The sequence below is a fragment of the Notothenia coriiceps genome, unplaced genomic scaffold (genome assembly GCF_000735185.1).
Source record: "Notothenia coriiceps isolate Sejong01 unplaced genomic scaffold, NC01 NC01_scaffold00012620, whole genome shotgun sequence".
NCBI lineage: Eukaryota > Metazoa > Chordata > Actinopteri > Perciformes > Nototheniidae > Notothenia > Notothenia coriiceps.
In genome coordinates this window covers 431,772-448,776 of record NW_011345321.1, presented here as the reverse complement: position 1 = coordinate 448,776, position 17,005 = coordinate 431,772, and the positions used below count along the sequence as shown (strand labels likewise).

General features: G+C 38.8%; 1 protein-coding gene across 3 annotated transcripts in view; it reads right to left on the bottom strand.

The window, feature by feature from the left end:
* Nucleotides 1-17,005, bottom strand: part of gpc6b (glypican 6b) — a 79,898-nt gene that overhangs the window by 27,818 nt on the left and 35,075 nt on the right. For all 3 annotated transcript variants that reach the window (XR_798568.1, XM_010773539.1, XM_010773541.1), the window contains exons 4-6: nucleotides 16,578-16,743; nucleotides 1,590-1,720; nucleotides 804-947 (exon numbers count right to left, since the gene is read on the bottom strand). Coding sequence is in view for 2 of the 3 variants with exons in the window: in XM_010773539.1 (XP_010771841.1) it covers nucleotides 804-947; nucleotides 1,590-1,720; nucleotides 16,578-16,743 (441 nt within the window). In the remaining variant the exon portion in view is untranslated. The remainder of the gene's footprint in view (nucleotides 1-803; nucleotides 948-1,589; nucleotides 1,721-16,577; nucleotides 16,744-17,005) is intronic.

Genomic DNA, 17,005 nt, shown 5'->3' with positions numbered 1-17,005 from the left:
TTTAATTAGCATTGAATAAAACACATAATTAGTCAATTGTTATGGGATTCCAAAAACCAGATGGCAAAAAATGCTGCTGTTCAAATGATGTATTCATTAACTAAAGAACACATTATTAACCTGACACAATGCTAGGATTAGCATGTTTGAAACTATGTGGGCGAGACAGCTTCCCGCTAAACTGAATTAGTCATATTTGCTACTTTTCAAAGGTCATTAAAGGAAAAAACATATTTTGTTGGTTTCTGATATAAGCAGCTCTAAACACGGAAAGGAAGGGCAGAGTGGCTGCAAAGGTAATCCATGATGAGAACTGTCTCTCAGCTGAATTGGTCTGTCAGCTCCGTGTTAACCTTTACCCTGATGCAGCATTTTAGGTTTCAAGGTTGTTTGAGATGGAAATCCATGTATCAAGATCAAATCCAACAAACATAGAGCTAATCTGATAGAAAATAAAGGTGTGCTTCGCAGCAAACAATTGCTATGGTGAGCCTCACAAAATCTATCCATCTATTCTTTCATCCCTTTCTTTTCTGTTTGCCAAGTACACAGAGATGAGAAGGGCACTGAACGCAGCACACCTTCCACTGCCCTCTTGGGGTAAAGCTGTTGATTCGTTAACAAACACAAATCGATAGAGGCGCCTGAATGGAGGACAAGTACAAAGAATTAATTTCCGGCTCCAGGGGCTTACAACGGCAAATCTACAGCTTTAATCAACGGTGTCAAGTCAGAGAGACAAATGATGTTTACACTGAAGCAGCGTCTGCCTGAAAACAGCAGCACTGACTCAGTGTCCTTACCAGTCTGTCTAAGCTTGTGCCAGCTGCAGTGGTGGGGCGCTCCTCTGGGCTGTAGGGCCTGAAGCGAGCGCTGAACACATCCGAAACACCGCGGGTAGACCTAGTCATTCCTGCGGGTTTGGGCTGGCCACAGCCTTGAAAAACCTGCAATTACAAAAACATGGGCACCCAATTGTCAAGGGTTTAAATGACTTGGGAAGCGGAAAATAGAAGAAAAAAAACCATCCTGTTTTGTTAAGGTCTTATGAAGCATTTTTAACAGTGCTTTTCATCAAGTTGAGGTAACCATGTTGATAGAAAATTAAACTAGGAGTTTTAACCAATGCTATTTAAGATGATAGAGTTACATTTTTATGGCCTTTTGGGAAAATACCACATATACTTAAAACCATAACAAAACTGCATCTGTTGCATCGGAAAAGCCAACGGAGCATTTAGCTTCGAATAAGAACAGGCATCCAAAACTGCGTAGGCAGAAACAAAAAATTCACAACCACCTACATTTTTATTTCTTTCTGACTACAATTTTGTGGGCAAAGAAAAATGCAGTAAAACACAGGAATCACATTAACTACTGTTAGTTGAACTAAGGTTATCTGACCAAAATTAAAACATATAATTCAACCTCAAGACCTAAAGTTGGAAATAATTAGCATGTGTTGTACTACACACCTTGGACACAGCCCTGTATGACTTCAAGAAAGCTTCCCTCTCAGTTTTAATTCAACTTGGACTTCAGCAGCCGGTCTGAGGTGTTACTTTAGGGAATAAACCTAATTGACATACCCTGAAGGAGACCTGGGCACTGTTCTCTTGCATATTCATGATGGCCTCTGAAATCTTGACATCAATAGGCTCCATGACAGATTCAATGTTGAAAGGTCCCTCCAGCCTCTGTGCGACCAGCAGCAAGGCATCTGTCAAAAACAGTGGTACGAAAAGGTGGGGTGTGGGATGGAGGGAAGAAAAGAGGAGAGATGCAAATAGACAATCAGTTGAAGATACATCCACTGTATTGCATTCACTGGCACTGGTGAAGCCCTCCAATACAGAAACAAGACTTCAAATATTGCAGTTACTGTGAAGTCCACTCAGTTTAACCGTGTGCATTTACAGGGATTCTGTATTTGCATGTGTTTTCTATATCTGCGAGTAATTGGTTGCATTTAATTTGTAGCTCATATGTATTTGTTTCTTGTCCTGTCCGAAAAAACAATGGTTACATTTTGTAACTGCTGTAAATGTTTTCTTCAGATTCTGTCAGTCTTGAACAGACAACAAACAACTATTGTCAAGCATTTTGATCGTAGTTACTATCATTGCAAAAACACCCAAGTTAGTTCCAGTTTCTCGAATTTGGATTACTGGTTATCTCCATTTTATATCACTATAAACTGAATACTCTTGGGTTTTTGACTGAAAGTTGGATAAAACAAGCAACTTCAAGATATCACTTTGCACTCTGAGGAATTGTGATGAGCATATCTCACTATCTTCTGAAATAAAATAAAAACGATATAATCACAATCATAAAAGGCTTAGCTTCTTGGGCATTGTTTTAGTAGAAGCTTCAAACAACAAAGTATTGTGTATTGCCTTCTGGTTACTACACTGTGTTGTCAATAACCTCAAACTTCTCATCACAGTCCACCAACACACATTTATTAAGCATGAATGCTTCTTAAGGCAAATTCAATTTGTATGTAGATCAACTTAATCATCAACACAATGCTGTTATGCTACATGCAACCAATAGAGCTGATGAATCATTGATTTAATAAAACTTCCCAAAGGGAAGCATATATTTCCATCCCCTGTGGGCACTGATGAATAAGGTCAATCGCTCATTAATGTCCTTGTGTGGACACAAGCCAGAAGCCATTGTTAAACACGTGTCACTAATAGTTTTCATCACTTCTAATTAAACCCCTGACCGTGTAAAACAAAGATGTTGCTGTCGAAATATTTTATATTTACAGCTATGGTGCACATGTCACAGCAGCGCAGCGTAGTGAGGCACCAGCTTAGTTACCAGCCATTTCAAGTTTAAAAGTGAAGGTTGGAACATGACACCAGTCAGAGCATGTGGATTTTCGTTGAAATAAATAATTCTCTAATGCATATACTGTATTGCTTGTTTTCTTTTATTCCACTTATCACACTATGATGCTATTGAAACACTCAGACAGCATACTGATGCATTGAGGCACAGGGACCCCCGATCTCCCCAAAAGTGGGGTGACATTTTTTCCCCTGATAAAATATAAAATCTTGCGAAACAGTGTGAACAAATTGAGATAAAAGAACAATAAGAGAGAGATAAAGGAACAATAACAAGTCTGAAATAGCCCTACTAGTAATAATTAGGGGGGTCAATCTTTTGAAAAACATCCTTTGAATACAAATTTAGAATTATACAAACTGACACAGTTAACTAGTTGCTGCTCTGGTTATATAGAATGGAAATCAGACATCATTATAAATAGAAGTTGTGACATACATTGTGTAAGCCGTACTTTTGAAACACACATTTGATGGAGTTTAATGTTTGAAATAGTTAACCAATCATGAAACAGAGGAGACGATGCCAATCCTGAAAACTTATTTTGGATTGAAATACTTTTAATAAGCTGTTGTCCTTTTAGCGGTTCACTGTGTTAATTGATATGGCCATGAAACAGAAACCGTGCTAAAGTGGTGTCCAGCCCACAGGGTTTGTACTAATGTGCCAAAGTCTCTGTAATGGCTGTTCTAATTTGAATGCAGTGCCACAGGGAGTTGGACATCACTAAACCACAACTCATAACTGAGTCATTCCCAGATCTGGAGACGGTACTTAAGTCATCTGCCATCAGAGGTTTCTCCATCCATAGACCTCCCAGCACAAGACCTCCCCAGCTGACTGTCATAAAGACTCTACAGCTACGCCCTTACTAAATAAGGTCATTTGATAGTGAAACAATGACCTGTGTAAGCAGAATTTCGATTAATGGGAAATATCATACATATTAGGGCCGAACGATATATCGTGTCATGACGATAACCGCGATATGCGCATGCGCGATATTCACATTGCAGGGACGTGCGATTTTATTTATTTATTTATTTTTTAGGACGTGCGATATTAAGTAGGTAAATTAACACAAAAACTTCATGTTACGATTATTTTGCTGCTTGCTACAAAAGGAAAACTTGCGCGGCTCTCATGTCAGGGGTACTTGAGTGAGTGACATGCNGCACATCACCACCACAAAGCTCAGAGCAAAGAAAATGTTATGCATCACTGAAATACACCAGAGAGAAGCATTTCTTTCTTTTCACAGAATTCCTCCTTCTGCAAATTCGTAATTCTATAGGTGGGAAGTGATTCTGTAATTAGAACCACTCTAACACATCTTCATGTAANTAGGACGTGCGATATTAAGTAGGTAAATTAACACAAAAACTTCATGTTACGATTATTTTGCTGCTTGCTACAAAAGGAAAACTTGCGCGGCTCTCATGTCAGGGGTACTTGAGTGAGTGACATGCAGGCTCTGCAAGCACAGCAAACCACCAATCACAATCATTATTGATCAAATCACAGCAGGCCCCGCCCCGCTAGTTTGCAGACCATCAAAACACCGGTAAAATGTTGTGAGGAACAGGAGGACAATACCGGCGAGAATGAAGATTTACTTCCAAAAAGAAAAGCAACATCTGCCATCTGGAACTATTTTGGATACAAAAAGGTTCTTCTCTTCTTCATTCACAGATGAACCCCCTTATTTGAGGGTAAGCAATATGCATTATCATGACATGTTAGATCATGACTTAAGGTATGGTGAGTCAACCAGTTAAGATCCAGACGTCCCTGACTAAAATCCTTCATCCGGTTAAATATAGTTAAAAAAAACGCAATATATATCGCAGGGGAAAAAAATATCGCAATGTCAGTTGTCAGTTTCAATATCGTGCAGCCCTAATACATATTCATTATGACATGCAGCTGCCATGACCACATGCATCATAAGACTATCGTGTTATTTGTTCACAAGCTATTAACACTACGATACTTTTCAAAAAATCAAAGCCATGATGGAAACCATGGGTGAAAAAAATGGAGCTTAACTGAAAAAAGAGAATAATACTCTGTGTTAAAGCTTACCAAAGACTTAGAGGGGATATTGGAGACAAACAGTGTGAATTTAAGAAATTACACTGCAGTTCTTTGAGCATGTCCAGCTTTTCAATCTTGAGGGACCTGAGATCCATAATGGCAGAGGAATAGAGCCAAGAAACATTACCCCAGCTCTGGCTTCATTTCCTTTCCAATTATGTCGAGGTCTGAGCCTTTGAAGGGCTCTTCTGTTTGTTAACACAAAATCTAATAGCCTGTGAAGCTTGCTGAGATTTTGTCAGCGCCAAATTGTGTTCTGCAGTAACACTTCAATTGCGCCGCAGTGGAACCATATCTAAGTGTAGACGACCCCTGCACAGGCGACAAAAATCAAACCAAACAAAATTAACGATGCCACTGCTAGTCTATTAGCACTGATGCTAATCAGCTGCAATAATGTGTTTTCTTGACACTGAACCTCAATTTAGGAAGAGCGCTTTCTTCGAATTCTTGATTTCCTGGAAATAATTTGGATTTGGCATTGCCATATAGCTTTCCGTTTAATCTGATTATGATGTAAATTCATTCAAGTGCCCGAGGTGTGTCTGCTTACTTGATAACAAACACATAACATCTCAATTCAAGCGTCAGTAAAAAACTGGCAAGTGCAAAAACTGAAAATGTAGGTCAGAGGAGCCAACTGGGAACAACTCATATTTCATAATAGAAGAAGAGAAGAGTGCCTCAAGCACCAGAGGCGATAGTGACTTATCTGCAACTTATCAGATGGGCTCAACAAACACAGAGAGCCAGGAACTTTGTCTTCATTCAAAACTGAGGCAGAGGAGACAGCGAGCGACAGCACTCGAGAGAAAGAAGAAAGTAGAAAGTAGAATAATAGTGGGCTGATGGGGTTGAGTCAGGCCAGTGGACGGCTCCTGTGCCACATGTGGAAAAACTCTACCTACATGGAGAATTAATGACCATCATTTATAAGGAGTCCATGAAGTCCAGTCCGCTGTGGCATTGCTGCCAGTCTGAGCCAAGTTTTCCCTGCATCACTCTTGCAGCACTGAGATAGGCCACTGGCCAGCCGGAGGAAATCTTTTTATCATCATGACACAGCCATGCAAATAGACGCATCTTGTCCTATTCTGAGCTGAGGCTTTTAAAAACAACAACAGACACCATGCCGTGAAACCACAGCGTGGTGTGGACATTTTGTTTCATATAAGAGGCTAATGTTTCAGTTTGGGATGCGAAACATGTTTATTTGCTCTGTCCTGCTAAACAGACAGAAAAATCCCAGGAGGTAATATTACTCTGGGCCTCTTTATCGAGATTGATGTCCACTTAAATTCAGGCTATGTCAGCCAGCGGCAACCTCCAGCAGACAAGGACAAATAAGGAAAGTGAACAGGCCCATCTATGGCTCCTGTGAAGAGCTCCACAGAATGAAAAATGGCTCTATTGTAATTTGGATTCTGCAAAGCATAGCTCATCTGTGGTTCAGTCAACCAACTAATGGTGCTATATGAAACGGTATAGAAATGGATACCAAAGAAAAGGCATGTTATTGCTTCACACCTTTTGTTACACTTTGTCCTGATCAAAAAGGTCCTTGAATATACACATTTCCACATGAAAACTAACTTTCTATTTAAAGTATCTACAGAAGTAAAACTGAGCCGGCATAAGCAAATCATTTTGAATACCTTTTTCTTACCAGAACTTAAAAGCATTTTCAAAACACTTTATCTTTTAGAAACCTCACAAATAGAAGCTTGTGTTCCCAGGGGAATGATGCTGACAGACATTGGTGATTTTCATAATGCTCCTTTAGCCCCACCAGCAGGTCCAATTATTCCCTTTCTAGCAAATGATCTCTTAGATGTATTGGGCATATATTTATTGAAGACATTCACGTTTCCAAGACAATGCGTCCGAGCAATATTGAGTGATGTAGGCTTTATAACATATTGATCTCCTGACTATTTATCTCAGGCCAGCATGGTAAAGAAATTGTTTTCCAATAAAAAAATTGACCTGAATATAACATGCCCCTCCCTGTGTTTGATTTTTGTTTTAAACATTGAATCATTGATACATTCAAAAATAGATCAAGCACTCTGATAGTGTCAGGTTCTTATGTTAGGGCTCTTATTATTGTATGTAGTCTTCAATTTTGAAACAGTAGCCTGTTGTATGTCAGCAGCGTTGAGGCTATCGCTAAGATGCTACACTGATGGTCCCACACATTAAAATGGAGCCACATGATGATTTACCAACACACATAATGATTGAAACCACATGACTTATTCTCACATTTGACAATCAGTCTTACCATTAGGCTTAGACTAATCACTTTGTTGAAACTGTCAACTATTTGGGGTCCCCCCATAACAACACATTGAAAAGTATTCAAGGCTACTAATCTTAAAGCCATTTAGTGGAGCAGCGCTGATACTGTTCTGCGCTGCTAATGAAACTAAGCAGCATAATCAAATAATGAGCCCTTCACAAGCAGATTGTGTTACTAATGGGTTTGGAGATGTAATGGAATGTCAGTCAATAGATTTTGCCCACAAATATGTTGAAGGAGTCCTTCCCCCCGGTCAGTATCCTTGTTTTCACTCTGTGAAATCCACGTTACAGGGCACATCACCACCACAAAACTCAGAAGTGATCTGGACAGGATCAACAGCAAAGACAACGGAGCAGCTCAGAGCAAAGAAAATGTTATGCATCACTGAAATACACCAGAGAGAAGCATTTCTTTCTTTTCACAGAATTCCTCCTTCTGCAAATTCGTAATTCTATAGGTGGGAAGTGATTCTGTAATTAGAACCACTCTAACACATCTTCATGTAACTGTGAATGATTAGGCAAGCAAAGAAAAAAAAAAAAAATGGAAATGAATGTGTTGTCACTTCAGATGCTTTTGCACATAAATGTGAGAATGTTCATCTGGTAGTGCATTGTAAATAAACACAATATGTTTTACAATATTTTTTTAATGACTTTAGAATAATGAAGCGTGCTACAGCCTGGGACAAATCAAATAACTCCTGTGTGTTGAAGCTAAATAAAGTAATGCTATTCCCTCAGGCTTTTAAGTTAACCGTTTTCTCACTGTTCGCAAGCTTTAATGAAGGACTCACAGTTTTATTTAAAATCTGTACATTTCAAATGCTGCAAAAAGGTCAATTCTAACAATATATATAATTGAATGGTGATCTATAATTGTATTGTTATGCAAGAGCAATTATTCTGTCAAGCAACCTTTCAATCGGTTGGTGAGCGAAACTGTCTTCATTTTTTAGACATTCTGTCATGTCTAAGAAACTTATTGTGAAAGTTTATTCTTTATGTTAGTTCGGTCATGTCCCTTTGTCCTGTGCTTTATGTTTATTTCAATAAGTAATTCTCCCTCTCATTTCAGGCCTCCACGCTCCCCACCCCTATCTGTCTCCTGCGTCCGTGATTGTTTTCCCCGCCCTGATTGTTTCCACCTGTTCCCCTTACCCTGTGTATATATTGTGCTAGTTCCCTCCTGTCCATTGCCAGTTTGTTTCCTCATTTAGGATAAACGTACAAGCCTACTCCACGGACATCTCACTTACCTCTAAGCTCATGATCATAGTCCTTGTTTTTCCTCGAAAGAGTGTTATTGTTTTTCCCTGTTTTGTTACTGTGACAATACCAGTAAAGTCTTTATTTTGAACACTACCTGAGTCTGAGTTGAGTCGTGCATTTCAGTTCATGCCTCAGAGTTCACCCCGTGACACATTCAATCTTTTTGAGCTGAAAGACTATAAATGGTTTGCATGGATTTTATGTATTTCTTTATTCAAAGTAAAAAACAGACCAAACTACAAAGTAACCTTGCAATTACTGAAGTAAGCAGAATAATCTTAAAGTGGAAAAATCTAACCTGATTAATGTGCTCTCTAATTTTCTCTAAGTCATCACTCTCTGGTAAATACAAGATAACCACATGTAGCCTGTTAGCTCAGCACCAAAACAGGTGGAGACCACTAGCCTAAAGTTCAGCCACCTTTACCGCATGTTTTAACTTAGTACTGCAGAAATATTTGACTAGTTTGATTTTATTTGGACCTTTGAGGGCATCGAAAGTGTGAACAAACATTGACACATCGTTATCTTTTAAACTGGCGAATATTTTAGCCATCACTTTTAAATATCAGTTAGAGAGCAACAATCTCATTTATTCAAATGAGTGTTTCGTATACATGTGAGTTTATTATCCACTCTCTTTCAGCTTGGTTTTTGGTCTCCATCATCTCATAAGTTACCGTTTACCAGCTAGTCTTTAACATGTCTGTCTGCTGTGTGGTGCTGAGCAGGAACTACTGTGAACTTTTGAGAGGTTTCAATGAAAATAGCGATAGCTGAAAATACAACAATATGAGAGCAGTGAGAATTGCCTCCTCGACCTGAGGAGGTCAAAGCTTCTGTAAACCATATTGTTTTAGGTCTACTGTTAAGCTTCAATCCTCCTGGCGAAACTCATTTTCCTCAGGTATAAGGAAACAAAGTCAAATTTAAAATGATTATTTCCTACATTGTGCTGAACAAGTATATTAATCTAAAATCAAGCCCCTTTAAAGTTTCATTATTCGTAGTTAAAATGTTTGACCAGATCTTTTGTTTTCATACTAGCACACATAAGTAGTATCTAGAGGGAGATTTTTGGCAGTGAAGCTTTGCCTTGTCTTAACTCTTTGTCTATGGGTGGTGAAACAAGCCACAAAGATTGCAAACAATCATCATGAATCCATTTCACTCCCAAGGTGTGGGTGAAATGGCTTTTAGACATAACTGTTCCAAGGCACTTTTCAAAAGCATCTATCCTCCACAGGGAAGATCACACAGGAAGGAAACATGAATAGAAAATAACTCATTTACTTTTGACATTACTAGACATACAAGGCAATGATGGCCAGTCCAATGGGAAGTCTATATTTAATTCCTATGTGAGTTTTGTACATTTGAGGAGCTGAAGACCGGTGCCTGCATGTGTTGCTGCTTGTGAGTGTTCAAGCTCTCTGAATGTGAACCCAGTGTAGCTCTGATTGCACAATCAGGAGTTTTATTACCACACATCAGATGCAAGGAAGCGTTCTGTCTCGCCTTCCAAGTCCAACTAATAAATCCTTATATGCAAGAGAATGCAGGATTAGAGAGGCACAGAGGTACCAGGTAAAACAGTTTAAAATCACATGGCTGCTTCTTTCTGCACAAACATTTACATTAACTAATTATGTGGTTGTTCTTGCATTAATATACATTTAAAAGAAAAAACAAATGAATTAATAGAAAAGCCAGAATGTCGGAGTCAAATTGAACCCGGTGGTGGAGGAGGTTCATTAAGCCAGGTTGTGTGATGTGCATTGACCTATTCAGATCTGCTGCAAACGCTTAACTCGCGTTGCTGTGTAGGCGGAAAAGGAGTATTAGACGGCTTCATTGTGGTAAAGTATAAAGTGTGAGATTTATCAGTGATTCAATTCATTCTGGGGAAAGAACACAATTCTAAACCCATCAGTATCCTTGTGAGCCTAAAATATCTTTGGTCAATTTGTCTGGTCTGACTTCTAGCCATAGGCTAGATTCACAGTGTGTTCGGCACATTTTTCCACACAATATTTTATTCATGAGAAAAATATGTGTTGCTTTAATATATGACTTGAATGTTCGTACACAGTGAGGTAGTGGCTGGATCCAGTTACCAAATGAAACAAACCCTAATTAAAAATAAATGAGCAAATAGAATCGCTTCAGATCACTTCCTATGGTGTGACATGTCTCTCTGAAGAGAACAGCAACAGCCCTGTAAACACCACAGCAACAAGATAAACAAAGCTGTGGCACAGTCACATTATGTTCATCACCACAGCATGTGATTGGTATTAAAACAACCTAATAGGAAGAATTTATGCAGACAGCCTGATAAATAACATCAGAATGGTTAAAAACAGCCTGCTTCAGAACATCCACCAACTGGATGCACAACCGGAAGAGTTTTTAAACAACAAAAACAAGTAAACACTGTCAAAGTGATCATCTTAAAACAGATATCCAGTGATGAATGCAGAAAGCTCTTTATATCCCAGAGGACCTGGCATGTGGCTCCTGATTATGTTCATTGTAGTTCTCAGGTGTAAACAAAGTGACAGCTGTTCATCGACGCTTCAGTTCATGTAATTAAAGTCTAATCCCACTAATAATCACAGCAAAATGCACACAAACTGTTTTTTTCAAATGCATGATGGGAAAGAAAGTACTATTTATAACAACTTTCTAAGTTAATATTGGGTATCTCTAATGTAATATGCACAAAATACACTCCTTAAGAGCAGTGTGTTATAAGCATCTGGTTCCATAATAATTGCCCCTGAGCAAGTCTTGTCTTTAGGAGCAGATTGGGGAGAGGTCAGCAAGGATTTGTCCTCCAGTGGGAACAAATGGATTAGAGACTGACTACTCAGCAGAGCCCATTTAATCTACTGTATAATTTATTCACATTGGATTTACTCAGTGTAAAATTAAGGAAGAAATGCACATTACAGACCGGTATTATAGCTCTGTTTAGCTTATGTTACCTAAAACTATAGGCACCATTTTAGCTGCTGCGTGAAGTGTTTCATTGTACATAATGAGATGAACCTGAATAATTTATTTTAGTCCCAGAAACAATACCTTTCAACATTAATCTGAAATGCCAATGTGAGACTGGCGTATTTAAAACTTACAGGAGCCTTTTGAAGTCGACAGACAGCTTGTCTTTTTACTGAAATGTCTAGGTCATGTATGAATTAAATTGCTTATTCATCTTTTGCTTTGGGGCAAGCAAAAGAAGCACATGCACAAGGACATTCGGTCTAAGTTTGGTAGTTGAATATATCCTCAACAAGTTCCATAATGTGTTGTCCACTGGCCTTAACAACAACAAAAGACATTTCGAAGAACATGGAACATCTAATCAAAACAAACATGAAATACTTTCGGTAGCTATTCTTCTTTTGCTGTGTAAGTGCAGTTCAGAATCTGAAAACTAACAAATAAATTCAGAGATTATACATAGCAGTGCAGCTGCTCTTTAAACTCACAGCTGTTTAAACTTCCCTGTTTACAAAGGACACAAAGTAACATTATGGATACCAGAAAGTAAGGCCGGTTTGTGTGAGCCAATGTTTCTTGTTCAAGTTCTGTCACAAGTTGGAATTCATTAAACAGAAGGGTGTTATTTCCTGCAAGTGGCTTCGTTCAGAGAGAGGGTGTTGTACGGGAAATCGTTGCTCTCCTGGGCAGAGCCTCGAGGTTTAAAGGATTTATCACTCTTTGGTTGGATTAATTTTCACCTCCCCAATATCTTGTCTGCTCTGGTCAGTGGAGCAGGTATATGATGTTTGTCTGAATGAAAGCCCTGGGAATAAAGATGAATATCTTAGTCTGCACCAGCTCTCTGTCAGGTCTCTGAGGTGTTCCTCCATATCTCTCCCTGAGGCCTCAAGACAAAGCTTGTTATTCTTTTTTACCAACAGATAAAACCCATTTTTAGCTGACCACAATGTGTAAATAACGGCGAGAGGCCTTACAGTCGAACAGTTAATGAGTAATAATCATTTACTGCTATGTAAGAGAATGATTAGAATGCTACAAGCATCATCTATACTGCGTTCCACTTTTCAATATCTCTGTCTGTGCTGAACATGACAGAGCCCTCCTGATTATTTAACACCAAGAGCCAAGTCAATACCTTTTCTGTGGTTAGACCTTAAGCTAATTGAAAATCATTCATCCTTTAATGAGCATGGAATGTCAGAGTCAAAAGACATACAACTGGCTTTTAATCTTCACAGGGGAACAATAATCCAATTGACAAGAGCCCTGATGAAGATAGAGTGAATGCTGCCCTGCGATTAAAAAGCGGAAATGTAAAATTGTCTCATTTAATTCGTCTGAGCTGCTAGTGGAATAAATGTAGAACATTTTTGTTTATTTAAAATACAGTTGGACTCTTTTTAAGCATGCAACAACAGAATATGTTACTGACACATAATATATATTGCATTGTATTGGTAAAGATTGATGAGTGAAGGGAATTATTTTAATAGATGAATAGAGATAAACAAAACTGTACATTGATTCCAACTTAAGAGCAGGCAGACAGGAAATGCTGTTTGGCCAGTTGAACTTAAGCTGTGACAGGTGTTTCTTAGCAACCAATTTCCGACAGCTTTGAGAGCAACAGGTTTACTCGGCAAATTACTTTTTATTTTTATTATGAGAATATGCTTTTAGGTCAATTATTTTCATTATCAATTTCTCTGTGTTGTGTCTTTTGAATAATTAATGATCAAAAGCAGCAAATGCTCGCACAAAGCTGCTTACAGGCTATTTCAGGTTTTGAGTGGTTGGTTGAGTTAATAGAGTGGTGCAGTGACGTGTCCTAAAACCCAGAGGTAAGCTGCGCATGGGTTCCCTCGACAAGAAAGCAATGGGATTTCTCCACAGGATTTTGGAAAATAGCTCGAAATAAGGTCTGTAAATAGGTCTGGAGTAATTTGCCCTGCATGTCCTCCTTCGCCCTCTGATGCAGCTGACCAACCTTGAGCAGCCGTTATCTCCCTTAAGGAGGGGCTGCCCTAGCAAGTTGTTGTTGTTACCAGTTTGTGACCGAGCAACTCTCGGTGAGAGATAGTTATTGTTGTGGGACACCTGGAACACATCCTTCTCGGGGTGTAGATGACCCCGAGCCATAAGCGACAAAAAATGTGATTCAGTGTCCTCAGCTGTTTAGTCTATCTATTGAAGAATGTTGATTATTACACTCCGAACTATTTAAAACCTCGAGCTACAGGAGGGTTCTTCAGAATTGATTGTGGCATCTCAACCGTGTGGTCAAACCGTGGCCTGTGACATGTCTTGTGAATTCTCCGGACGAAGCTCGTAATAAACCATCAGTGTTTGCCATCAAAGCTCCAGCTCTCCTCGTGTCTCTCTGAGTCCTGACTCCTATTGCTTCAGGAGTTTCCCCAACAAGTACTATTTGCTGACGATATGACGATTGATAGATGGACGACATGTGAACAACACATTTTTTTTAAGACCTGTTAGATAAATGCACGTTTTGTTCAGCTGGATAATATCCACATGTCTACCCTACTTTTATAATTTTCGAATCATAAATCTATCGATCATAAATCTATCGATTAGTTTTATGATTGCAGGCGTCACTGCACCACTCTATTACTGTGTGTTAATAATCCACTACACTACCTTTTAAAAGAAAGTGACCTAACAACCTGTTCCTTCTCCTCCCACACTGAGCTCCTCTGCACTGTTCTTGTTAAATACGTAGAGACATCCTGGACACTTTGGATATTTTTAACAGATCTGTTGCCAAACATTTTCTTCAAAATGTCCCTTAATTTCCTCTCATCATGCGATGTATAGCTTAAGAAATCATTTTTCAGAAACCTTGGATGGTGTTTTCCGTTCATTGCGTAACAAACAAAGCTCCTTAACCTAATTCATTCCTAACAAAAAATAGAAATGAAATATATGCTTAGATAGGTATTCAACAAAGTTATTGTTGAGAAAAAACAGGGTTTTATTTTGATGCAATTGCTCTTTTTACACATCTCTGTTGTACATGGTCATTGCAGTTTTTTCTTCAGAGTCCACATCAAATATATATGTAAAGCTCCATTAGGAATTTTGATAATAAAACTGATTCTAATGACTCTGTAATGTGAACATGTTGGTAATGCTGCTAATCCAAGCCTTCACCCTGCAGCTTTAGTCCTCTTTGATCCGCTCATTGTTTTGGTTCGCTGGTCTATATAGTCCCAATGGCTCAACAAAACTTTGTCCAGCTGCTCCAAGGTCACGAGCCTGCACAAGCCGGTTCTACACTACATGCGCACTGTAAAATGGCCGAGTGCCAAAGATAACGATTCACTGGTGAGGAGTATGGAACATTAAGCAGGCCAAAATACAACAACATCACAAACACAAGGTCCAAACATTAGCTAACAGGCGAGTAAACATTAAGGTCAAATCATCCAATGCTTAGAATCTGCTGGATGTGTACATGTAAGTAGGGATTTGTTGGGTAACACACAGTGGATCGATTCGGAGGTATCTGTTGCTGTGAGTCTTAAGTCTCAGCCTTAGGTCCCAGGGAAACACATTTACAGTCAATTTCCTTTCTGTTATTGTTTGTGACATGTTTTCCAGTGACTCAGTAGTGTGCGGGGGAATACTTTCAAGAGGGATGTGATCAAATCTCTCAGGGATTTGATAAGTGAGCTTGATATGCGAGCATTCGCTTTGGGAGAATCCTCAACTAGCAATTATGGATCAGGAGTTGGAGGATGAGAAGTAATTAAAAAAATAAGATCTTAACCAGTCTTCTGAAAATGTGAAAACGCCTCTCTGCCCCATGATATTGCTCTGCTAATAAACCAACAAGCTTCACTTGGTGTTATGTGATGGGAGGGATTAGCTCGTTGCCCAATATCATGTTTGATTGGATACATTTTTGTAAACATTCACGATGATTAAAAAACACATTACAACATTGATGTTTTGTGAATAGAGAAACATCGAATTGCTCAAACATGCTTCGGTGGTATGTTAATTTATTCAAACATTTGCAGTGGTGGGATTGAAATGTTTTACGTTCTCATTTTCACCACTTTAGATCAACCCCATAGGATATTTCTATCTAAATGACAACATGTTGCATCTATGTTAGACATTCTATGAAATATTGAATAAATATATAAATATCGCATTCGTGTTTGCACTGTTCGTCTCTTAGCTAAACAAGTTTCCATTGAACTTCTCCTCAAAACTTGACACTCAGCGCTGTGAACTTCTGCCCTATAACAAGTCCTCATTTAGCCCAGCAGGAGAGCAGAATCCCATGAATAAAATCTTTTCAAACGCTGATAGAAGAATGACTAATAAAGCAGCTTTTTATCCAAGGCCCCGATGTGTGTCAATGGAAATGATGTTGTCAAAACGTGATAACAACACAGCACCAGCTGTAACCTCTCCTAACATAGAAAGTCAAACTTGACAACACAACACTCCTGGTTCTGTTATCCTGCAGACTTACAAGATAAATATTTGGACCTGAATCATATTTTAACATTTCATTTATAATATCAAACCATTTAAAACATTGTTAAATGCTTTACTGTAGTCACAAACATTGAGCTTATAAATCAACCTAATGGAAGAAATGAAAGGCAAACTAATTGTTATCCTTCAATCAATAGCTAGCTGCAAAATGTAACATGCCAGATCAGGGAAACTGAAGTGCTAAATTCATCTTTCAGTGCTATAAATTTAGTGGTATTTAAATACACTTAATGTAATACATTCCCTTCTTTATGACAATTAAACACCAGCCTTAAAGTGCCTTAACACCTATGTGTAAAACAGAAATGCTTTCATTATTGAGAGTGCCAACATGATGTTTTTCCCCCAAATCCACCACATCCATTAGAGCTATTTAACTATAGTGCAGAGCCAACACCAAAGCATAAACACAAAAAAACATTGAATGGGTCTAATGGGAAATAACAGCAGGAGTGAGGTGAGAAACGGTTGGAGCGACGCTTGGAGAGACTTACCGATGTACAGATTCCACTCTGGATCCAGATCAGCCTGATTGGCCAGGCAGCCCTTCATGACATTCAGGCAGTAGTTCTTACACGGTTCAACTGTCGGCATGCCCTGACAAAAGGGGCAGTACAGCATCTTGGTCAGAGCCCGAATACATGCTGGAGTGCTGCTTACCTGCAGGAACAGAGTGAGACAGCTGGCATTAGCACCAAAAACACACACGGAAATTACACTTTGTCATTTAGTAATACATTAATTCCATCATGCTTCCATGTTCTTTTCAGGCAATTTTGCTGAACGCATCACAGTTGAGGGTTATTGGCATGTTCAAAGTGAGCAGTAAATGTGTAATACCAGTGATTAGATTTATATTGTCTGTTTTTGAAAAAAAGCTTCAGTCAAAGATATAATAAGAGCGAGCATGTTCAGAAATGCC